This window comes from Squalius cephalus (assembly GCF_949319135.1).
Source record: "Squalius cephalus genome assembly, chromosome: 17".
Classification (NCBI taxonomy): Eukaryota; Metazoa; Chordata; class Actinopteri; order Cypriniformes; family Leuciscidae; genus Squalius; species Squalius cephalus.
In genome coordinates this window covers 18,421,049-18,446,558 of record NC_137138.1, presented here as the reverse complement: position 1 = coordinate 18,446,558, position 25,510 = coordinate 18,421,049, and the positions used below count along the sequence as shown (strand labels likewise).

Genomic DNA, 25,510 nt, shown 5'->3' with positions numbered 1-25,510 from the left:
AGCTTGGATATAATTATTCCTTCAGAAAGGTTACAGTTAATGATGTTTGATGAGTTTTGGCACTTGGCATTACAAGCCTTGAGCTCAAGGCCAAATGAGATAACAATGTGTGTGTGTTTTTTTTAAAGAGTTAATGCTGCTATTAATCCTAATAGGTGGATCGTCTACTGACAAGCTTAACAAAAAATTAAAAAGTGACTTACTGACTTTAATTTGTCCTTAAGAGTTTATTTCCTGGAAGGAGGATGATGTAGTATTTTTTTTGTATTTTGAGTTATGCAATAATAAAACATATGATGCAATAAGACGGTTTCAGCTAATTCAATGATGCATTAAATTTAATGCTGCATTATCTCACCTAAACTGAATATTGAAATATATAGACAGAATAAAGTTTTTACGCAATATATCTGCAGGGCCGAACAGAGTAAATGGGGGATTTTTTTTTCTAGCTATACCCACAGGTCAAGAGGGCCAATAATAATTTTTTAAAGTATTTTCTTTAAAAGGTGCCATCAGTCAGGGCGCCCAGCAGTGGACAGGACACCTGTGATGTTTGTGGGGAAAAATGGGCACATTACATGAGGCTTCTGTCTAAATCATGAAAAATCAAAGATCAGTGTGTACTGCTTCATATCTTTAATGCAATATGCATTGCAATAAATTATGCTGGAAATACTTATACAGGTTTATTCATAAGATCATTTTGACATAATCTATACAGAACAATTGTAGCCGAATAATGACTTAGCATACTTTTAGAATATATCATATGCCATGTTGTTCTTTTCTTTTTTTTTTTACCCTGGTCATCTGTAATGTCTCCCTAAAGGATAAAACAAGCATTGATGTACCATTTTCCCTTCAAGACTTTTTAAAATGACTTTTCTCAGCTGAAACCATCAGTTTTTAATTTCCAACGTCTAAAGAACACTGGAAAAATATCATCATTGTACAGTATTATATTAGGCTACTAAAGAATGATGGTATGTGATTAACACGAATGGAAAGCATCACAATGTGTTTGAAGGCTACTTTTTCATTAGCAAGTTAAGTCATTGAATTGTAGACAATATCAGTGCTAAACTCACAAATATTACTTTCTCAGTCAGAATCTAAGAGTCTACTGCTAAACCTTTGAAATTAATCTTAAATATTGTTCAGTAACTGGTATGTCTACTGGGTTATTTTATGAAGGATCTTAGCAATGAAACGACTCCCAGCAGCGCAACTAAAGCTAAAAACAGGCCTAGAGGTTTTTCACACTAATTCTGAATCCGAACTGGCCTCACGATGGCGCTGTTTCCCCGCTGGTCGCGTGCACGAGTGTGAGGTTATACAGCACTTAACCTCACGGGGGCAGTATTGAGTTTACATGTATGCAGGTGGTGCGATGCTTGTGCGAGTGATGTGATGTTTCTCCAATAATACGTTACAGTTTGCACTACTTCGCCGTCTGACTCACTTAGGTAAGTGACTTATCTGTGTAATGGTACGAAGCGAATTATAAAATCGATAAATGTATATAAATGTACTTTTAAAGTAACTGCAAACAACGGGAGCTATCTATCAATGAAATACTAGCACCATTTGCAGCTTTGCATACAACATGAAAACAATGGAATGGACCAAAGACTTTACATGAATGTTCACTGATTTCCTATTAAAGTTCAAATTGACGATTTGTTTCCGACCACATGAAACAACAGACAGGATAATGACAAAACGACATAGAAATCCAAAGACAAGTGATGACTGACGCTTGTTAATTTATTACAAAAAACATTGACACTGACAATATTTTAAAATACCTCTATTTTTTCCCCGTTGTTTTAGTGTTTGCTTTCTCTTCACAGTGATTCAATATGAACAAAGTGTATTACTACTGCTGAACCACTGAGCTTTACAAAAAGGAAACAAAGCACAGACATTTACAATCATTTGACTTCAACCAAAACAAATACCAGAACAATAATATTAACAAACATCCGCAAATTGAGTAAAAAATAGATTTTAATCTTTTAAATACAATATTTTGGAATACAAATATTGATTTGCTCTTTACTGTACTTATTATTACTATTGACTGTTATCACTAGTGTTACTGTTGAGGTTTGATTTACAGTATATGAATATACAGTAAAATGTGAAAACAAACATTTTGGTAAATTCTGGTATTGCTCATTTACATAAATATACACAGACACACAAAAACACCTAGCCATGAATTTAATTTATCTCTCAATCATTTGTTATGTTCTAAGTCTGACAGACAAAATGGCTTTATATAATGCTTACAATTATGAACACTACTGTAATATCATCATTATATTAGAGTTATTATTGACACAAACATTGACATATTTTACAGCTGTCTTTGAATGGACCCAATCATTCGTGGTTATGTACACAAATCATGACATCCCAATAACCACTTAGGAGAGACATTAACTCCTGTGTATAAAAGAAAAGAAAAAAAAAAACCTTCCTGAAATGTTAGGAAAAAACGTGTATTTTAGCTTTGATAAACGCATATAGATTGAATCAAAAATGATATCGAGTTTATTGAAATATACCAAAAATTCCCATAACAGCCAAACTGGCAGTATTTTAAAGAAAAGACAGAGAAAGAGGAAGTTTTGCAGTGATCAACACGTATATTAGTGCCTGAAATCTGCAATACTATATTGAATAGAAATGTCAACACACACACACACACACACAAAAAAAAGACAGGAATATAATGTCCACTGGCTTTCATATGCCTTAAAGTTAGTATTTCAACCACAAGAAGAGAAATCTAAAAAAACAATTCAATACAAAACAGACATTTTATAACAATCTCCCAAATGAATTGCTTTATTTCAATACCAAACCTGAGGCCAAGCTTCATAGAGTATATGGAAAACCAAAAACTAAAATCATGCCATGAGCACAGAATGAGCAACAGCAACTCGTATGATCATCCAAAAGGCCTGAATCACAATACGTCTTTTGTATTTTGTATTTTGGGCTAAAACTCTGCAGACCCAGATTGAAACTAGTCTTGAGCTTGAAAATATCAGAAATATCAACCGTGGAATATTCTTTCCATCTGCGTCTATGGCGTGTATTTGCAGTGAACCACTTTCAGAGAGCTCATACAATCATTGCTGCGAACATCATACAGTGAAAATCACCCTGAAAATGTGGCGTCACCTCCGAGGTCTGTCTCTGCACATCAGTGCTTTTCATTTTTAGTACTTAAATTGGTAAAGAGGCCAAAATGGCAACTGGCTTTTCTTCCTCCTGTTTTCACATGTGTAGAATAAATAAAAGGTAGCCGAGTTGTAGCACTCTAAACGGAGTATGATTGCATATAATAACAGACGAGCGTCTGCAAACAAACAACTATGAGGAGACTACGCAAACATGTCTTAAAAGAACCCAACGAAGAGTCTCGAAGCGACGGCTCTGTTGGAGCCCATCTCGTGAGGCTTTCCAATTTGCATTTAATGTTGCTCTACACCACAGAGGCTTTCAGTTTGACTTTGAATATCACAGAACGACGGAGACTGTCCGACTGCGTCCGTGTATTACAATACGGAATATGATCTTTCCTCTGAACGAATGAAAAAGCTTGACAATCGGTCACAAGCAGGCCAGTGTCATCCGAAGAATCGAGGACGTCCCCGGAAGGTCCCGAGGCGTCCAAACAAATGATCACAGCAAAAAAACAAAACAAAAACTACAGTAGTGGCCTACAGGAGGAACAAACTCCCTGTTTACCCTGATTTAGACGCACTGTTGGTTCAGTTCAGCATTTATAAGTACCCATGTTCACACAGTCCATATCCCAAAACGATGTTAATCTTTAAAACAACTGGCTATTATACAAAGGACGGCCTGCTTTTCTTGGAAATTTTCTACTATCAAAAAAAGTGTCTTTCTTATGCGGCTACTCCACACCTAAATTTAGTTTCAAAGCAGGACGTGGCAGGGCAGCCTCTCTCGTTTTTTTTTTTAAATGGCTGACATCAAATGGGTCATGAAGTCTTTCATATTGCTTTCCGTAATATGATGTTGCAGTATAATTGCAGTACCAGTGTACACCAGTAAACTGAAGTTTGTCTTTTCTCCAGTAAGTCTTGACTTATGTTTTGCATATTCCACAAAAAAGCTAGCGGGACAAAGTTAGATAGCACTTGTAGTATGGCGAGTGCATTATAAAAGACATTAACTTTACACAAGTGCCTTTTATGCACCAATTTAAGGAGAGAAAGAAAGCTTAAATCGCTTGATTATAACTGTAGTGATTGGTGGCCTACTATCAGTAAATGAGGAGATATCGCTGAATCGTACGATTCAGGTAAGAGTTCATATTGCTGCAGTCTCAGTAGGCGCCCTTGGCACGTAAATTTCTCTGAGTTTACAGTAATGAATTACACATTGTGTGTGGTTCACCTAACACTGACTGATATAAATATGAAGTGTCTGAACTGACCCAAGCCTATGTTGACGTGGTACCCATTGAAATCAAATGGAGGAGGAGGATTGGATGTGAAAGACTGCAGTACTGGCGGACAGCTAAACAAAGCGTCTTCATATTCAACCCCCCCCCCAAAAAAAGTTCTCTTTTGGCTCTTGTAGCCCTTGCGCACGCAAAAAGACTTTGGGCAAACTTTTTGCCCTTTTTCTTCATCCTTCATTCATCCGTCGTTTATTCTCTAGGGTGAGTCCATCATGGCCTCCAGCATCTCCAGGAAGAGTTTGTGCATAGGCACCCCGCCGCGGGTCTTGATGCTGTAGAAGGTGGTGAGGGCCCGGCCAGCGGTCTGCCTGAGGAGGGGCAGGGTGAGGAGGAGGCGTCCGGCACGCTGGGGGTCGTCAGGGCGTCGCTGGACCTCCATCTCCAGCAGAGCCTGATGCAGCAGGTCCCGTAACTTCTGCACGGCCTCCATGTCCTCAATGTACACCGAATCTGAAGAGAGGAGAAGAGGACGAGTGTTTAGACCATCATATCTAAATAAATCATTATGTCATTCTAGTGAGGGTGCTAATTAATTTATGTGAAAGACTGCAAAAATTTGTGAATAAATCAAACATTTCTATCCCAAGTGTTCATGAGAACAAAATAGCTACTGACTTCCAGAGACACTAGTGCAAAATAGAAATAGTAACTACTATTGAAGCCATTTTTATTAAATATAATAAACAGGGTTCCCACGGGTCCTTGAAATCCTTGAAAGTAAACATACATAGATACAGGTCCTTGAAAGTGCTTGAATTTATTTTGTGCAAGAAGTTTTCAGGAAAAAATTCCGTATTATTCCCTCCAGTCCGCTAATGTGTTATTTCGCCAACAGTTTGTGGCCTATGCTAGCCTGGCTAACGTCAGACCTCTTCTCATTGAGACGTGGTCTGGGAACCACATGTTCATTTTCTCGTATTTGAGGCGTGGTTTACGAATGCCCAGAGCCGTTTATTGGGCGCTACGAATGTCTATCAAATGCGCCTATACATAGCTCATAGCCAATCGTTTCAATTATACCAGATGACGTATGTAGAGCGACAGAAATTGGACGAGGAAGAAGACGAAATAAACTTGCGTTCTAAACTACTTAGAACACTATCTAAGGCTGCATCGAAAGGTAACTTCGCGTCTGATGCCATGTTGGATCCATAGATATAAACAAACTGCTTCGGTGCATCGTCATCGTCTTGCTGCTCCCTCCCCGTTCTGTGATTGGTTCCCTTTTTGAGGGGAAAATCTGGTCCATGGTGTCCAGGCTGCCTAGCAGCGTGAATAAAATCGCGCTGTGTGCAAGGCAGCATGGGGAAACCCAGGCTAGGCCTATGCATACTAGCTTGCTTGATTTATGTTAGTTACGCGCATTTACACGTTACGTTAAGTGTTTCCCGCGTGAGGTACTTTGTGTTGTACGTTGCCATGACGTTCAAATGTGCACGAAACTACTACGATGATACCTCAATGTTTCACAGACACAGCGTGAAACATGGCAAAAATAGGCTTAAACCGCTGAAACGATGTAACCTTGCTCTCTCTTGAAATGTGTCCCCACATTAAGTCCTTGAATTTGAGGGTATTGGACCTGGAAAGTCCTTGAAAGGTCCTTGAATTTGAAGTTAACCAAGGTGTGGGAACCCTGAATAAATTACATAATAGCGTGCAGACAAAACCCTCTGATGAAATTTGGTCACAGATGCTTTATCTGGAGTGATGTATCAATTATTAGCCAATAATTTTGGCATATCTAAATGACCAGAACAATATTTTCTTTTCTTCTCAGAGCAAATTATTCAGTCATAGGAAATTAATGAATAAATTAATGTATCTAGTAATGTGATTCCATCATAGTTTATGCACAGACCTTCTAACTGAAATAAAACATTTCTCCACCTCAAGTGAATGTTTAAATTTTGTATGTGCATGGGGACATTTTTTGAATCTTGGTTTTTCAATCCAGCTAGTTTATGCAAAATTTGCATAAAATTATGTAGATGTAAACCTGAAAGATCAAGTTTGGTGAATTGGAAAGTCGTGGAGACATTTGACCAATAGAGGACCTAAACATTACAGATTTAAATCAGGGCTGAATTCAAAGAAGCATACCTCAGTTTACTGCATCTTTTCTGAATAAAAGTATGAATTTCTTTAAAAACGAACAAATATACTAACTCTTTTGAACGCTAGTGTATATTTTTTTGTGATTTATTATAATGAAGAGCTTGACATCATATTCGGTTTGTTGTGATGTTCGAAGAAATTCTGTCTGCCCCAAGTCTAGCTTTATGAGGATTACTGAGAGAAGCAGTTACAAATGCAGGTATGGAGCAACAATTCAATTAATCTGATACATATGAATCTTGTGCTAATTATTAACTGTTGTCACTTGTGCTAAATGTCACTGACCCATGGATAAGTCTGTTGGTGGGGGTTAATGTTTAGCATGTACACACAGATCTGTGAGGCATAAGGAAGAGGTCTTGGGTGTGTTCAAGATTCAAAGCATGCGACTCCCAGTATTTGCATAACAAATACAGATTCTGTGGGTGAAGCAGATACGAGGGTTGAATTTATTATTTACAGTAATCAAAAGTTTCATGGGTTCTTCCAGGTGGGGGAAGAATTCGTACAAGCAGACAGTGACAAGATAGGTACGTTTACGACACAAAACAGAATATGGTCTGGTCTTAATTACTGGGTGACTCAGTCAGGTCAGGCGGGTTTTGATCAGAGGGTAACCAGTCGGTCAGGGAACAAAAATAGAAGCGGAATGAATGAGTCATTAATAGGAAAATCTGGACAGGAAGCGCACCTGAGTTGGTGAGCGCGATGGCCTTGAGCATGACAAACTCCTCACGGTCCAGCTGCAGGGCCCTGAAACGGCGTGCGAGCTGACTGATGGCAGCATTGAGTTCGGTCAGACCGGCCACACGAGACATCTCCTCATCCAGCACGAAGTCCTCGGCAAACACCACCTCGTCCTCGCAGCCGAGAGAGCGGTAAGCCACCCCCAACACCAACACCTCCAGCCACACCGACTGCAGCACGGACATCTGGTCAGCCAGTGACAGAGAGAGGAAGCCTGGATGAGGGAGGAAAAAGAGAGAGCTTGTCAATACATGTCCATTGGTGCAAAAAATGTAATTAAAAAAAATGCTCAAAATGTACAAACACAGACTTAAATCAATGCAAAAGGATGGTCAAAAAGATCTGCCAGTCTATTATGTCAGTAATATTAATAAAAACTTTTTTAAATTACACGAAAAAGAGAAAACCACTTAACTGTTTACAGAATAATTATTTAAAAAAAAAATTGAAGCAATATTCACTTAATTGAGAAAAGCTACATGACGTTTTAATTAATATTGTTGTATTTTCAATTTTTAACTCCTTTATTTTGACTTGGTATTGAAAGTGGCATTGAGATTCTGAGAAACTGCTTTTGAAATATGAATTCAATATAGTAACGTCATGATGCGAAATTCCAGCACTGTTGGTAAATTCTGAAAAGCTTATGACAGATGTCAACACCTTTATGCAAATAAGTGGCGAAAAATGCCAATTTCTGAGGTAAAGTTGAACATTTCTCAGCCTTTTGACACTGTCAATCCCATAATATCCTGTGCAAAGCCAGCTGCTCACCTCCTACAGAGACTAAGAAAGGCTTGCTCATCTCAGATCTAGTGGACACGCACAGTGAGAGATGTGTGGATGAGAGTTGTTGATGATGAGTACAGAGACACAGTGGACACTCACAATAGTGCTCTAAAATTGGAGGTCTTGAAAATAGCCAGAGACTGACTAAAGCACTTGAATTCGCTCCTTCCAAGACTGAGCTCGGACAGCAATTAGGAGAAAAGTCTTCCACATTCTGACTGTAGCTCTGACTCACTTGCTCCAGTTCCCTTCAATTATAATCTTTCTTTAGGAACCTGTTCTCTGCAGAAAGGTGTGATTGATCAGCACTTTCCAGCAGTGCAGAAATGTGAGAAACATCAAATATCATTGATTAACAAGCTCCTACTGTTTTCTAGCTGGCATTGTCATAGCCTCTTAAAATGTTAGCCTGTTATTGGCACATAGACATTATTCACAGCAGCGCCATCTTTGATTTCTAAGTGCCATCTTTTAGCGAGGCTGTGAGGGATAGACATACATCTCTTCAGTGGGTTGTACTGTTATTTAATGTGTTTTTGGATTGTTCTGCTGATGAAAAACTGCAAAAATATCTTTAAGAAGTTTCAGTAGACAAAAAAACTCCAGACAACATGAGCTGTGGAAAATTATAAGTGATATACAGCTTTACAGCAGATGCCATTGAAAACACAGTATAAGTCTATCCCTCACATCCTTGCTTTCATACCCGTCATGGCGCTGCTCTGAATAAGGTCTATTGGCATCTGGGTTGCGTTCAGCTCCGACAAAAAGTTGCGAAACTTTTTTTTTGACGATGACGCAAGAGTTGCAACTATGGCAGCTGAGAAGGCCATTCTTTGTGTTCTTTTTGAAGAATTTTCAGAGCCTGATGAAATTGGTATAAATACGTGTTTAATACTGAAAAATACACTCGATGTTACAGTCACTGTCCTTGCCGTCCAGAATAAAAGAGAACATCCCAATTGAGTGAAGGGATTTGTGGAAAATGTGATTCCTAATTATTGTGATCCAACATTTGCCTCGCATTTCAGGATGAAAAGACAAACATTTCAGGTGAAGGATAATCCACTTCTTACCTCCGAGACTGTGTTATGATCTATATGACGTATTATTTTTATTGTGAGTATTAGGCTTATCATTATTGCTGATCACTGTTGATATGCTATATTTTTACTATAAAACTCTTACGATAAACATGTCTTCTAATATCTTCAATTGTTGCGTATACAGAGTTATATTATGTATAAACGACTTTACTTGGACCCATTGTGCGAGCTGTCTCTTTAATACCGCGTGGTTTATATACATGTTGCTGCTGATTGGGCTCACATTTTTGACACACCCACCAAACAAGAGAAAACGTATCTCGAACCCCGATGCACACCTTTCCAGGAAACATGTCGTTCAACCCGAAAACCAAAGCAAAACTCTGCACACCGGTTTGAGCTTGAACTTGCCACTGATCTGCTCTTCTTCCAAACGCCAAGGCCCGGTTTCACAGACAGGTCTTAGATTAAGCCAGGATTAGGCCTTAGTTCAATTTGGACATTCAAGTCCCTTTTATAAATGTGCCTTAGAAAAAAACATTACTGGTTTGCATCTTGAGACAAAACAAAGATTTGTCAGTTAAGTTGCTTTCAGTTAAAACAGCTCAAACATGCATTTTAGTCTTGGACTAAGCTTAAGCCTTGTCTATGAAACCGGGGGCAAGTATATTAGTGGTATTTGGCTAGTAAGTAACACTTTTCCCAGTAAAAAGCATCAGTATAACTAGATCAAGATCAAGAAGAACAAGAATTTGAATGAGTAAACATGAGTAACTTTTTTTTTTTTTTTTTACCACAGAGTAAAAGAGGATATTTTAAAAGAGGATGTCTGCTACTCTTGGCACAGACTGCAGGGGACCTTTGCGGCTAAAATTAGTACCATTACACTACTTAATTCTAGTGAAAAAAATTAGCCCTTCATAAGATCTGGTCCATATGGCTAATTATTCAGTCAATAGCCACTGTCTGACCAACGTAAAACCACTGTTCATTATGTTTTCATTATCATGCCATTTATCTCACATAGATTAAGCCATAATAATAGACCACCATGAAAAAACAGCAGGAAATAAGACTAATTACCAGACTAACAAAGCAGAATACGCAAATATACACGTATATATAAAAAGTAAACAATACTAGTTGTTAAAAAAAAAGATTTGATGCCACTAAACTGGTAAACTTTGGCAGGGGATTCCTGATGAAATCCAATCCAATCCAATGACTTTTTTTCACCCTCTTAACCCTATCCAAATCCATATTAACCCCAAAATACTATGTTTCCAGGCAAACTGATATAAAACCATTTAAGCCCTTAGACAATAAATCAAAGAAGAGCTTACCAGATCCAGAAAGTACATTCCAGTTTCATGTGCAATATGAATCAGGCAGTGAATCATGTTGTCAAAGGTCGCGGAAGGCATAACTATGTGGTAGTTTTACTTTTGGCTTAATTTAAGTAACAGGAGAGTGAGAAACTTGTAGCTCGACACCAGAACAGTCTCCTTGCCAACCATCTCGCAGTTCCTCTCCTTGCGCTCACTTACCAGGAATGTGCTTGGCCCAGCCGATGATAACAACTAGTTCCCGGTCGGCCAGATCACAGAGAGTGGTGAGCGTGCGCTGGGCCGTGTCGGGCTGCAAGGGGTCTGGCATAGCAAACAGCTTTTCTGGCTCCGCCACCAGCAGATGAGACACTATGATGCTGGATGAACCTGAGAGAAACATTACTCAGCTAAATAATCAAGTCAAGCCAAAGTTTATCTATCAAATGTACAAAATTATATAATTGCGAGCAATGTTTTCAAAAATAAAAAGACTTAGTTTTAATAAAATAAAATAAAAATATAAAAACAAAGCAGTTATTAAAAACATTTAAAATAATTAAATGAACAAATAATATTTGATTACCCTTCTCTCCCTCTTTTCTTAAAGGTATCGGTGCACTCTGGTACGTGGCATTCTCCACCTCTGGGCGTCTCTTGTACTTCTGCCGTCCTCCTCTGACTCTGTCCAGGCGGACTCCTACACCGAACGCACACACCAAACACAGAAAGAGGATTAGGGCACACCGTACACTGTGAGGTACTTAGGTATCGTAAGAGAGAGGACTGGTTGTGCTGGCCAGGTGCCACCTCACCTTCTTTGAGCATGCCTACTTTGAGGCACTTGGTGAAGCGACATGCCTGACAGGCCTTCCTGCGGCGCTTGGTGATCTCACATTCATTAGAGGCGGGACAACTGTACTCAATATTGCCTGTTGGATGGAGGTGAAGACGTTACACTAGAGTTCACAGCAGTGTTTCCTATAGAATTATGTTTTTGTAGCGAGAAGCCACTTGCTCTTCATAAAAAATATTAGATATTTATAAACAATAAATACCATTCAATAATACAATTATTATTTAAAATATACTTTTTACATTTATTTAAATATCTAAATGTCATATGATCAACCAGTCAGTAATGATACTTTAAAAAACGATGATAGGGAAAACCGCTATTGCTTAATTTGAGTCAGACATGACTAAAGGGGAGCAGGAAACACTGATTCAGAACACTAGCGGGCTTGGCTTACTTACAAGTTATCTGTAACGACAAGTGAATCTGTAACACAGTATGACATGCTCACCCTGTATGGTTCTTTTGAAGAAAGCCTTACAGGCTTCACATGAAGCCACTCCGTAGTGGTAGCCAGACGCCACATCTCCACACACCAGGCACAGCCTTTTGGGAAGTGTGCTTAGTGCATACTTGCAGCGGCCTCCCCCGCTGCCGGTGGAGCCCTCCTCGGCTCCATCTGCACCCTCCTCCTTAAAATGGCAACGTAGAGCGGGGGTGTAAAGGGGCGGGGAGTAGCGGCCAGCGCCTTCTCCTCTGGAACCCCCTCCTGCACTCTGAGAGGAGTCTGAGGACGCTCCTCCCGGGCTGGTCCTCCCGCCGCCGCCTACTCCTCCTCCTCCTCCTCCGCCTCCTCCTCCTCCCTCAGGACTGCTGGGTTCAGCCTTTATGTACAGGTCAGAGCGTCGCTCTCTGGAAGACATGATACCTGAGGAGAAATATGGGAGACAATGAGGGACCTTTTTAGTTTTAACTTCATCATCATCGTCTTGATGAAGTCAAGAAAGAATGCTATTTTTCCTGAATATCGGAACGCGTGCAAATGTGATACTGATTTTATACAACAGTTCAAGTTAATATTAAGTGAGATACATTTTAGACAATACTATCTGTTTTTGCGGTTGTATAGTAGCCATTAAATTTTTTTTATTTGATATCTAAAAAAAATTCATGTTATAACAGTATTTACATAATTGTAACAGCCCTATAGTCTTATTCTAATTTTTTGATTGCACTCAAAAATTTGACAACATGACATTTGATAAGGTTAGCATAAAAAAATGCCTTATAAAAAGTACAAAAGCCACCGGAAATTGTTTTAAGTGGGCAAATATAACCTTAATGGAAAAGTTAATTACTGTTACTGAGAACAACCACCTCCCCTTAATAGGAGAAAGTACACCCCATATTAAATCTGTGAAGACTACTGCTAAAAACTAACTCAATCCAAGACTGTGCTGTTGTCAGCCTCTGGGAATCTTGTCAGGTCATCAATGCACACAATCAGACTGTCTTAAGTGAATGTAAACAGACAGGACAAAAAAAATCCAATGCGTGTCTAAATATTGAATATGTGCAGTAGGCCTTACAGTGTAAATGCAGCAAGTCTAATTTAAAAGAAGAATTTGTAAAGAAGCAATAAATGGCAAACAGATGAGGGGACTACTGTTTATTTTTCAGTAATCCTTGCTCTTTTCTTTTTGTTAACACGCAGGTGCATGCTGAGCAAGCAAACAGCATTCGAGCCCAGAGACGAACAAGCACCTATATGTCCTCACTCTCACGCAGTGTTATGTTGGGAAGACTCTGAACAGTTTTTGAACTGTACTGCTCAAATCTGTCCATAATCCCAGTGCCATGGCCTCAGTCCACACCAGATTAGGGTCATTAATCCAGGACAGAGAACCAAACGTCTAATTATACCTCCACAAAAGATGCCCTACAGACTCTTAACCGCTCCACGGTACCCACAGTTCATAAACCCCCCTCGGGGATAAACTAACCTATGATGCCATTTCTTAAATTTGCTGATCTTGCCATTTTATGCAAAAAAATGTATCTGACAAAGAAAAAGGGTCTATCACAATCGCACATAAAAAAATTACCCAAGATGCGTAACGACTGCCAAGTAGGGAACACAACCAGCAATGATTTATGCTCCTCATGATTACTGGAGCAATACTGGGGTTGTGGACTTTCTGATTGAGCAGCTAGTCATACATTTTCTGAAATATATATATAGGTTAATGCACATATACGGACTGACAACATGATCATAGACTCTCTGCCACTCGTATTATGGTCAAAAACTACATTTCCACCTTTATTTGTCCTCAGCGGATATCACACAGACACTATTCCCCTTTCACCTGATTGGATGTGATGTGTTGTAACTTTGGCAAGTGTGCAGAATGTAACTGTGCCCCACTGCCTCCAAGTCCACTGTACTTTCTGCCAAACATGTTCGTTCTGCCTCTGCCACACTTACATTAACCTGAACTCTGAATTTAACCTATACCAACAGAATGTGGTATATATGATGAATATGTGTGAAGGAAATCCACAGTAACAGTAATGACGCTTACATGTCACTTGGTCTCCTTCTTTAGCTTTGCCTTGTTCTTTGAGCACTTTACTGAACCCAATCACGTGGCTACAGTGAGGACACGCGCCGCTTCACAGGAGGTAAATGATCCAATCGCTCATGGTGAGGACAAGCTGAGATCTCTAAATCCCTCATCAAACTGAACGAACCGGATATGGGGAGACGTTCCGGTTCAAACACATGAAACTGTTAAATGACAGACTACAAAGGAAAAGGGGCAAACGAATCATGTGGTGCCAACCTCCAACATCATCATCATCATCATCATCATCACGCACGGGCGTTTCTCCCGCAGAAGTTCACGCAAATGGGTCACACCTCACCGATGTGTGATTTCCGATGCGGCTCATTACATAGAAAAGGTGGACTTCAAAAGGTGAGAAATTTGATGAGGTGATGAGAAGTCCAACAGTGAGTCGGTTCTTTCGACTAGTTCATTTCAAAGAGCCGCTTCAAAACGATTTAGCGCTCTTTTGCGTCATCGCGTTATTACGTAATCACGTGGTCCCTGTCATCACGGCGTGGCATATTTGCTCCAGAAAAGCAACATGAATGTAGAAACATATTACTGTTTATTACGTTTTATTAATAAGACAGCTTATCATAATTGATATGCCCCAGATCTATTGCAGCAACACGTGAAAACAAAGTCACCTGAAGCCTTCTTTCATTTACATTAAACGATGTTCATTTATTCCTCTCGGCTGAGTTTATGTAACGTTACGTTTTAATGCTATTTATTAAAACCAAATCTTGCTTGTTGATGTAACTATTTTACAAACAACTAAATATATTTCCAGTACGTTTTAAAGCAACTTACTTTTCGACCCATAAGTCAAATCTTATCATCAAATCACTCGGTTTTGCTCAAAACGAATCGCGTGACAGTTATTATCAGTTCAATCGTGATGAGTTGTTGACTCAAGAAGTCAGCCCGGTTCACTAAAAAGATGACTAAATAATAACAATTAATTCAAAGCAAATTTTGAATGTAAAAACAGCAATATTCGGTGTGCTGTTTTTGCTTTATCAACCGAATCAAACGTTTCCTATAGGTCTGGTCTGTAAAGCTTACAAATTCTATATACATCCGGATTTATCCTCGTTTGAATTCTTATTCCCTCTTAAGAATGTTTAAAAGTCCAGCTCTGTGTTGCTCTCATAAGAATGAGCCAAATGGTTCTCTAGCTTAGCTTTCGCTAACTTACCTACTCATTCAAGATCAAGATACGTCCCACCTCCTCCAAACGTCTCTACCGGAGAACATGTACCCAAAAATAGCTATGCATTGACTCACACAAATAAATCCGTCTGTGTTCCCTTAAACATGCCTGAATAAGCGTAGTTTAGTTAGCAATGAGCATCTTTGAACTTCACTTTCCCCCTGACAAACGTGTCATGAGTCATTGGCTGCCCTCAGGAGGAAGGAGGAGAGTTGCTCATATGCAGCCACACACACACATTATGTACAAAATATATTAATTTCAGATAATCACGCAATAATGATTGATAAAAAAATTAATAACATTGCTGACAGGTTATTGTTTTCCTTCAGCTCAAGCCAGATATGTTAATGTTTGATGTAATGAGAGACAGAAAAGGGTAAGAAAAAAAAAATACAGGTCTGAACTCAAACAAACATCTAGGATTATACATCTTACTGCAACTATTCCCAGCTGAATCCCTATTTTTTAATTACTTAAAAATAAACTTTATATTGTAAAATTACATACATGCTTTAAATAGGATATAATATGAAAATTTAAATAATCAGAGTATGAATAAAAATAAGAGAAAAAGCTTTTTAGAGAACAATTAGCTTACCTTTTGCTCAAAAGCCAAAGGTCTTTAGTCTTGTTGCGTATGCTGAAAATCTTCTCACTTTATTTTGGAGTCAGAAGACTGCAGGTCAGTTCAAACTGGGTATCAGGAACCCTGGCAAGAATAGAGAAAGTTAGTGATACATCAACACAATAAAATATTAGACATGACAGATCTGTGCATTACAAAACAAGGCCTCATAAAATGTATTGCTTCAGAAGAGGCACATATTGCTATCAAGTGGCTAAATAATAAATAAAACCGAAACCACCATTAGTCTGAACCACATCTTCTTCTCGAAACTAAACCTCGCTAAATTAAACCTCCCATAAAAGCATTGCAGATATCTAACAAAAATGCCAGATTTAATCCGAGACTTCATTAGCTGTAAATGTGGTCTCAGCAGCATTAGGTCTTGCATTGTTTTTTTCTTTTGAAAATGAGTCAGTCCTGGTCAATGTCAAACAAACCTCTAGTAGGGCTACCCCATATTAATCTGTGTGTTTATTACACCGTATCCATGTTTTACCCCTCACCACCTTCACCATTAGGCACAAAATGCTGACTGAGGGAGAAACCATTTCTTTGTCTTTCTCCCATGCAACCATTCTCTGGTCTTGCTCACTGTCATTCACTCAATCTCGGCACGCATTCGGACTCTTGGATACTCTCATATGATTGCTGCACACAACATTCCCCCTCCCCCCTCCGCTCTCTGACACATTCCAAAGGTCAAAGTCACTGGAGGGGTTTGAAGGACAGGCACAGTAACTCCAAAAGGGCTCTGTGTGACAGCAAACAAAATGTGCTTCACGGCTGAGAGACAATTCTTATAAAAGAGATATGGGTAATTGCAGGGTTAATTAAACTAAAACTAAAACCATAAAAAACATTTTCATTACTTGATATAAAATAAATTAACAGATATTTTTTTTTAAATATAGATATTTTCAGATATTAAATGTGCATTGATAAAACTATGAGCAGGTAAAGTTGTCTTACAGAAAACTGAGGCCAAAATGTATTCATAGACTTTCACTTTCATTTTTTTTTTTACATTATATTTAGAGACAACCAACACAGTTTGTGGCCTCCGAATATACTCCACTAATACATTTTATCTTTATAACAGGTAGCTTATGAAGAGATATGGTGTAACTAACAGCATTAATTATGTTTTAAATGAACTGAATGTCTTTGTCACATTTTAAAAGTACAAAAGTGAAGTTGTTTTAGACTTCAATGCTGCTGTTGGCATGGACTGTAGCATTAGTTAAAGATTTCTACTTGTGTTTTTTTTCTATCATTTAAGGTTACTGATTTATTTTTTGAGGTACACTAGTTAAGAACAGCTCTACTTTTTAGAATTAAACCTATTCTTACACTAGTCACAGTAGTCAGAAATAGGGCTGAATGCAACTGAAAAAAACTGACATTGCAATATTGTGTTTTTCTGCCATATATATAGCGATATGAAACCGTTTGATACCAGATGAATAGCTCTATTTGGAAAGAATGATTGGAGTGATTTTATAGGGGAGTGAATCTGCTTATAAAACAATAAACACATTACAAGCATAGATAAATACAATAATACAAAGATACAAATTAAATAAACAGTGCTTTAGCCTATGTTTTTCAGGCAAGTCTAACAGTATCCAAGTACAGAAATTGAATAATCAAGTGTAAAATAACACTGCATAGTCTTCACTGTATAAATTTAATATAATTAATCTTTGTTAAAGCTACAAAGTTATTGCGGTATCAATGCTAAAATGATATATCGTGAAGCCCTAGTAAGTATAGTTGTCAGGTGGTGCTGTGTGTAAAATTAAAGCATAATAGCAGTGATCAACTGATTTCCAAGGTAAAGTTTACTATGTAAATCTAATTCTCAGCAGAGAAATTAGAGATAAGTACTGTGTGTTAGCTTTGAACTTCGACTACAGTATGCATACATGCAACTGCAGAGCAAAGACTGGCAGAGCAGACCTCAAAGTGACCTTGTTCAGTGAGCCTTGACCAATGAAGGGTTGATTGCTAAACTGGATTACATTAACTTCTTAAGAGCAGAGATTCCCAATCACATCCAAGAGGGGCCTAGTGGTCAACCGGAACATCAAAGACAGTTTCTATACACTACCATTAGATTTTAATCACATATGTAACCCATACAGTAGACTCATATGTAAATGTTAAAAAAGCAAAAACTTTAGTTGTGTTTAGTTTAGTTTTTTGTTGTGCTGATTATATGGCAGTCGTCTTGGACTTAAGCCCTGCAACGTTTGGTTTTTACATGTGCGCTATTGCATGCATAAAGTGCACGAGACACAAATTTCGTCATCAGCATAGTACGTGCGTCTTTTACACACGAGGCCTGACTTTTCTAACCGTGTATACTCTGTGCTCACAGTTCACATGCGCCTTGAGACAGTTTCAGAGATACCGCAACTCTAGTTTAAGCTGTCTAGTATTGAATTTCTCATAACTTTCGGAGAGAAAAAGCACAGACACTGGACAAGGATGAAACTTGCTAGCGCGTAAGTGTCCACAACCTGTGTTCACGCGCACTATCAAATGGGAGTATACTTTTAAAGGCAATGCGTTCTACTGTGCTGAAGTGCCGTAAAAAACCAACAACAAAAAAACAAGTAAAGTTTGTGCTTTATACTAATAACTAGAGGCAGGATGCAGAATCACAGAGATTTTAGTTACTAAAAATGTGCTATTTGCAGAATCAACCCTTATTCATTTATTCCAAAAATGTTCAATAACAAGGATGTCACAGCCTCGGCTGGTCACACTACGTGATCTCAACATGTCTGCCCCCAAATGGCTCCATATAAAACAAATCAGCTTTTATCAACATTGAACAGAAGTTGCGATAATCTTTTCTTCTCTATTGTGACGTATATCTAAATTAAATGGCTTCATGAACAAGAAAAAATGGAGGACGGGACTTGATTTTGTCCATCTGGAATTGATTGGATCTTTTTGATCTTTGTGGTTTGCTGTTGCTGTGATCTCATTTGAGTGGCAGGTTTGCCCCTCCCTCGTGCCAGTAAACACGTCATCAGAGGAGAGACGCCAGTACAAGAGGTAGGGGAAGTTATATTTGAGTAAAGATTACGAGGGCACATGAATTAAAAATAATAATAATGATGAGCATTGATAAATCAGTTTTAATAAACACTGCAATATTTCCATATGAAATAGGAATGGTCCATATTGATTTCATTGTGACTTTCATCTCCTGTCAGAGGACATCATTTTAAACTTTCGAAATAATAAACTATTTCTTTGAGTGTAAAACTTTTTAATGTGGGAAACGATTAAGTAAGCCTGTGAAGCGTAAAGTACCTACAGCTTTTGATTAGCCTACAATTGATAAACATAACCACTGCTACCAAGTCTGAGTGCCCACAGACTTTTAAAAGCCAAATAAAATTACTACGTTCTTGTACCAATTGCATTACGTCAGTGACGACGTGTACAAGAATATAAGCAGATCTGTCGCTTCAGGTAGTTTGTTTCCTGAAATGCTGGACCGGTAATGCGACATGCCTCGAGTACTAGAGTCCGAGGTAAAAATCTCACGCGCTGACACAATGCATGAGCCAGGGGACAACTCGATCAAGGTCAGCGTGCTGCAAAGTGTTACTGCGGACTTTCCCCCCCTTTTTATCGCAGTAAGAAGCGCATAATGCAAATTTACATGCAACGATTAAGCAACAGTCTGCGAATTCAAATGTTAAGCCATAAATCAAATCTGTTAAGACATGTTCTCGTGCTGTTAGTAGTCGTACAAACAGCAAACTATCAGAACACACTGACCTATTTACAGTGTAAAGTTTTTACTGCTGAGCGTAACATGGAAATGTCGGTAGCGACAGTTGCCAGTGATGGTCTGTATGGCGACAGTATCATGATTATCTGACAGGTTCACAACAAGCGCATTAGCATTAAACGCACAAAATAAAGGATACTGCGTTGCTGGGTGCCGGTTGGATGAATACTACTTACCAGTAATTCAGAGAACATTGCTGGTGCCTCGAAAACAACCAAGGAAACCAGTGAGCAAAACAGTAAATCCTGCAAAGGACTATCACATAAATTACAACACTGTGTCTTGTCCTAAACTGGGATTTAAAGAGCAGATACTCTGCCTGTTTGCTGAGGTGGGCTACCTTACTTAGCAATTCTGGTGCTGTACTACGTACGATACGGTAGGCTATATGTGACGTAAAATCAATGCAACTACTCGATAATTTGAATGAATGGCGGCGCGAGAGCAGTCAGTTGAGGAAGCGCGTATGTTTAATCCATGTTTGATTCGCTCTTCCCAGGACTAGTTCCTCATATTGCTGTTTCGGTTGTCACTGGAAGCCTGAATCCTGTCTTCCGCTAATACAGCTGAGATCCCGGTTACGTATATCCTCGTTGTTTCTCCTCCCTCTCTGCTCTTGCGTCTGCTGTTTCTCCGTTACGTCCACTCCCGCTTCCAATCACGCGTCCTCGCGCCTCCGTCACGAGCGTCAGCAGCAGCGCTTTAAACAATAAAGAGAGGTTGACCTACTGTATGTCTGACTCACGAGTTTACACACTTTTGATCTATTATCCGAAGCAATTATTCAGATTTCTTACATCCCGGGCTATTTTGGTAACTGATTGAAGGGTAAATGAAACAAAGCTCGGTGCAAACAGAGGCCATTTAATAACTGCCATGATTCGTGACTATTAATAATTCGGCCTTCCCACGGGGTTCGTCGAAGCTGAGAATAAAACATTGGATCTCGTCCCAAACTATAAAGTTCGGCTGCTGATCTAATTGTACTAATGCTTATCCATTTCGCTGTTTAATCATTTATGAAGGGACCTTAAAACACGTGACACCTTCTTCAAGGATAATTGCGATTAATGTCAACCGAATAATACAACAGAACCCAGTTGAATAGTCTTTAACGTGCACGCGCAGTGTATTATTATTATTATTTATTTTTTAAATGGAAAATCATGGTTAATGATACATTGAACGAATTCTACACTAAACCATGTGGTTAGCGGAAGTTATTGCCTATGTGGATGAAAATTATATTTATGGGACAATAGGCTACATGTATTTTTACTGTAAATAGGCCCACAGTAAAAATAATAAATAGGTACATTAGGCTATAATTTAGGCTATCACCTTATGTTTCTTATTTTGTTATCTGTTATGTAGCCTACACATGCTGCTTTAGCCTATGTCACATTTTATGTTGTTTAGTTCATGTTTTTACGGCATAATTTCAGTGTCGTGTATGTTAGTGTTTTTGAGTCAGTGTTCGTTTAAATGTCATCATGTAGCCTTTTGTTTTACTGCTTAGAAGTGCTCATGTTGTATTAGGCTATATCAGTTGTAGTAATGCGACAGAATGCGTTTGTCCCATTCAACTCAAAAGGCTGAGCTGTAAATCAAACAACGCTTTAGATGGCATGGAAAATGTCAGTCCGCTCGGTCTTGTGACACTGACCCAACTCACTGCTCTAGGCCTCCCATAAAGTCAGCTGGTTCCTACTAGAGTTATGGGCTGTGGGCCAGCAGCACAGAGTTCACAGTGACTGCGGAGAGAAAGAAGGAGAGACTACAATCCGCGTAACCTGATCACGGAGAGCGTCGCGCCTCAAAGCCGCGCAATGCTGTTGTAACGGAAAAGAGTCTCGTGTTAAGGAAATGATTAGGCTACAGTGGTCTATTTTAGGAATGCACCTCACACAGCACGACTGAAAAACTGTCCGTTTTGTAAAATTAATTGAAATGAGACGGTAGGCTATAATAGACTATTAAGAACACTAACAAGAACAAAATACATGCGTGTGATGTGTGTTGTAGCAGCCTATTTGTATGGAAGCAACGGCGTGCTGCATGAAAAACGATTAAAAAAGCAAACAGGAAGCGCTAGTGTTCCTGTTGTCATTGAGAACGTACACGCGACCTTGAATTGAAGGTCATTCCCCGACGCAGCCTACGCTGCATTTCAGCCGAGCTGCGCGCGCGCTGGCGCATTCTGCTCCTGTCTGAGTGAAGCTCTTCACACGGAGGAGCTCCTTTACCGCACGATTCCTCACATGCCCTCATTTGAACGGTCCTGTCACCGTTAAGATGGTTTACAACTTTTACGGAGTGTCATGAGATCCTTCCCGACAGAGGCTTTTGTGTAAATTTGGTTTATTGCTCTGCCACAAAAGGTCACACCTCGGTGCTCTGGAATGCTGACAGAGGTCATGACCCCAGAAACAGGTGTGAGCAAGTACACGCATATAAGAGCCTCAAAAAGACAACAGCTGATACTGTACACAACCGGTTATTTTAAACATGAGAGGAACTTTTGGTGAGATATTTAATAAACGACCCTTTGTAGTTTTAGTCTATGGTAAAAGGGGTAGCTTATATAGGTCATAAAAGTTATGGATATCATTCCTAATATTGGCTAACTGTATGATGGCTCTAGTGTAGGCCTACTAGTATATTCTGTTTTTGATTGCTTACCCATTTCGATTTAAATGCAACACAAAACATTCTTCATATTTATTTATTTTGTATAGATTAGAGTGCTTTATAATGAATGAACCCCTCAAAAGAAGCGAATGGTGTAATTGCATCACAGTGTAAGCAGGCAGACGCACCGCAGCACCATCTAGCGGTGATGTGATTATTCAGCAGATAAGTGGATTGTGCCAGTCTGCCGACTAGTGACGTCTATGTACAGAGTGTCCTCGCGCACAAGGTCATATGTTTCCGTGCACGAAAGTTGAGACATCCGAGCATGTGGCCCAGTTTAAGCTCCTGTAGTGTAGCAACAAAAGAGATAACAGTGTTCAGTGATGCCAAGATAATCAGCGAGAAATAAAAATGCGTGGTATTAGGTTGTCAAACTAATTTTGTAATGTTCATCATTGTGCAATGTAAGGTGATTGAATTATTTAGGATGCCAGAATAAACAGAGCAAAAACTAAATTTCACATGAAAGCTGTGTGTGTTCTCCGTCTGCCAGGTCACCTTAATCACCACATTCATAGAAATGAAAGTCACCATGAAATCATGAAATAAATCCATTTTAATGGAATATTGCAGTATCTATTATAAATGATTTATCCATGCTCATCATTTTTTAAATTCATGTGCCCTTGTAATCTTTAATCAAAATATATTCTCCCTCCCTCTTGCAGCGACATCTCTTCTCTAATGATGTGTTTACTGGCGTGAGGGCGGGACAACCTGTCACTCATCATGAGATCGACCAATAGCGATCCAACGATCCAATCAATTCTCAATGGACAAAATCAAGTCCTGCCTTACATTTTTTGTTGTTGTTTCACTCAGATATACATCACAATAAGGATGTAAAGACTATTCCAACTTCTGTTTTATGTCGACTTTAAATGACAGATCATTTGTCTGTTTGTTTCTGAGGGTTCAGGAGAGGGACTGATGGTTGCTACAGTTCAGTGAAGTTCTGTCTACAAAAGAAGAATGCCTAAAATAAAAAAAAATCCAATTAAATTCAGAATTACAATTAAAAACATATGTGATTACAGTGAATGGGGATCCTGTCCGAATTAACCGAAAAAGATCCGAGTGCAATTTGCTGTGAAGTCTTATTTGAGCACTTCACAGGGTTTTAAGGTAAGCTTTCAGCACAGGATTATGGCAACCTCACCCACTGAGTCGGATTACATTTGTTTCCTTCACAGTTGCTCAAGATGTTTCAGCTGTATTCATAATGCAAGTTTTTGTTTTTGAATTACAGGGTAATTTTATGTTCTGACCGTATATGATGTTAGGCCTGTTTCATGCACAAAAGCGGTGTGTATTCGCATTTCAGAGGCCTTGTTAAAGTTAGCGATAATAATACATAAGCAAAATAAGCCTATATTCCAGCTGACTGATGAAAATGCATTACAAAACAATTTATCTAAATGATCGTTTGAATTATAATCTTTTATGCAGTAAAAGTAGCATTTATATGGAAAAGTGAGTGTCTTCCCTAATATGTAAATAAAGTATTTATCAATAAAGTAAATCAAATATTTATAACTCTCTTATGATCACCAAGGCTACATTTATTTGTCCAAATTACAGTAAAAATACTGTATTATCAAAATACAGTAAAAACAAATATTATGAAATATCATTACAATGTAAAATAAAAGTTTTCTATTTGAATATATTTTAAATTGTAATTGATTTCTGTGATGGCAAAGCTGAATTTTCAGCATCATTACTCCAGTCTTCAGTGTCACATGATCCTTCAGAAATCATTCTAATATGCTGATTTGCTTTGAATAACTATAAATGAACTTTCAGCTCATATTTAGACTGTTTTAATTTAATGCAGCAATATGACCGTCTGAAAGACTTTGTTGTCACCAAGAATGCAAGATTGCAGAGGCCTAAAGTTGCTATTTTAGTCTAAATCTGAAACAAACAAATATAATCTTATTTGTAATGGGTGAGGCTGATGTAACCTCATGCTTAAAGCTTTTCAGATCTTTTCAAGTGATCTGTGTTGATTTTAACCTTAACCCCAATGCTGGACACTCCCAGATGTCTTCTATAAAAGTTCCTGCTCAGCTCCCTCACAGTTCCCCTCTGTTAGAAATCCTTTTTGAGACACATCGAGGGAAAATGGGCTGTATATTGCTTTTCTCCATCTCAGCTGTGCTGCTTAATCTCTCTCAAGCTTTCCCTGCTACGGTACGAGCTACACCTTTCAGTTTTGAGCATCTTCAAAATTTACTCACTCACTCACTCTGTATCTTCTCTTTCCACAGATGCTGCCCACTGGTCAAGGTGACTTTCTATTCGACCCTCTTGCGTTCTTGTGACCCACAGAATTGCACATTTTGTTTGTCTCTCTTGTCAGACACATTCAGATAAGAGAGATTTATGTGACTCTGTTAATGAGCTGATGATCTGAATCAGTAGTGTTAACTAATGGCAAATACAACATATGCAATACTTTGGATCCCAAATACCAAGGACCACTGATTTAGATCAATAAATTACAAAAATATTCAAAAGCATGGTTTAATTTTGTCATTCTTTGTTCAGATATCCAGTCTGAGAAGCACAACGATATGGATATTTCCTCAAGAATTCTGGAGGCAAACAAAGGTCATTGTTATTTACTACTTTATTATGACAGTATATGTCAGAACTGAATCAACACTGACCTGACTTTGCATAATTGAATCATTTTCCTGGTTGAATCAATGATTCATTTCCATTATACACTCACCTAAAGGATTATTATGAACACCTGTTCAATTTCTCATTAATGCAATTATCTAATCAACCAATCACATGGCAGTTGCTTCAATGCATTTAGGGGTGTGGTCCTGGTCAAGACAATCTCCTGAACTCCAAACTGAATGTCAGAATGGGAAAGAAAGGTGATTTAAGCAATTTTGAGCGTGGCATGGTTGTTGGTGCCAGACGGGCCGGTCTGAGTATTTCACAATCTGCTCAGTTACTGGGATTTTCACGCACAACCATTTCTAGGGTTTACAAAGAATGGTGTGAAAAGGGAAAAACATCCAGTATGCGGCAGTCCTGTGGGCGAAAATGCCTTGTTGATGCTAGAGGTCAGAGGAGAATGGGCCGACTGATTCAAGCTGATAGAAGAGCAACTTTGACTGAAATAACCACTTGTTACAACCGAGGTATGCAGCAAAGCATTTGTGAAGCCACAACACGCACAACCTTGAGGC

The 25,510-nt window shown here is 38.7% G+C and overlaps 2 protein-coding genes across 9 annotated transcripts in view; one reads left to right on the top strand and one right to left on the bottom strand.

The window, feature by feature from the left end:
- Positions 1-2,539: 2,539 nt before the first annotated feature.
- Positions 2,540-20,300, bottom strand: esrra (estrogen-related receptor alpha). 2 transcript variants are annotated; one of them, XM_079847422.1, is made up of 9 exons: positions 19,950-20,216; positions 19,781-19,859; positions 15,761-15,871; positions 11,843-12,259; positions 11,351-11,467; positions 11,122-11,235; positions 10,758-10,925; positions 7,320-7,589; positions 2,540-4,960 (listed from the first exon to the last, which is right to left on the bottom strand). In XM_079847422.1, the coding sequence occupies exons 4-9, from the start codon at positions 12,252-12,254 to the stop codon at positions 4,707-4,709; spliced, it is 1,335 nt and encodes a 444-aa protein (XP_079703548.1). In that variant the 5' UTR covers positions 12,255-12,259; positions 15,761-15,871; positions 19,781-19,859; positions 19,950-20,216; the 3' UTR covers positions 2,540-4,706. The 2 variants fall into 2 exon arrangements, with proteins under 2 accessions (XP_079703548.1, XP_079703547.1); XM_079847421.1 differs by having other exon boundaries at positions 19,781-20,300.
- Positions 14,023-25,510, top strand: part of LOC307144837 (hatching enzyme 1.2-like) — a gene marked incomplete at its 3' end in the record, with an annotated part of 14,039 nt that continues 2,551 nt past the window's right edge. For 2 of the 7 annotated variants that reach the window (XM_079847427.1, XM_079847426.1), the window contains exons 1-3: positions 14,023-14,312; positions 24,572-24,590; positions 24,852-24,914. In XM_079847427.1, the coding sequence (XP_079703553.1) occupies positions 14,130-14,312; positions 24,572-24,590; positions 24,852-24,914 (265 nt within the window). In that variant the 5' untranslated portion in view covers positions 14,023-14,129. Of the gene's footprint in view, positions 14,313-19,304; positions 19,396-22,966; positions 23,424-23,844; positions 24,495-24,571; positions 24,591-24,851; positions 24,915-25,510 lie in introns of those variants that run through there. The other 5 variants (XM_079847428.1, XM_079847431.1, XM_079847430.1 and 2 more) reach the window with 5 other exon arrangements.

Excerpts from the sequence above, each read along its gene's own strand:
- esrra (XM_079847421.1), bottom strand. The coding sequence starts at position 12,254 with ATGTCTTCCAGAGAGCGACGCTCTGACCTGTACATAAAGGCTGAACCC. Across the intron at positions 11,236-11,350 it reads AGTAGGCATGCTCAAAGAAG|GAGTCCGCCTGGACAGAGTC; the intron begins GTGAGGTGGCAC and ends CGTTCGGTGTAG. Across the intron at positions 10,926-11,121 it reads AAGAAAAGAGGGAGAGAAGG|GTTCATCCAGCATCATAGTG; the intron begins GTAATCAAATAT and ends TGTTTCTCTCAG.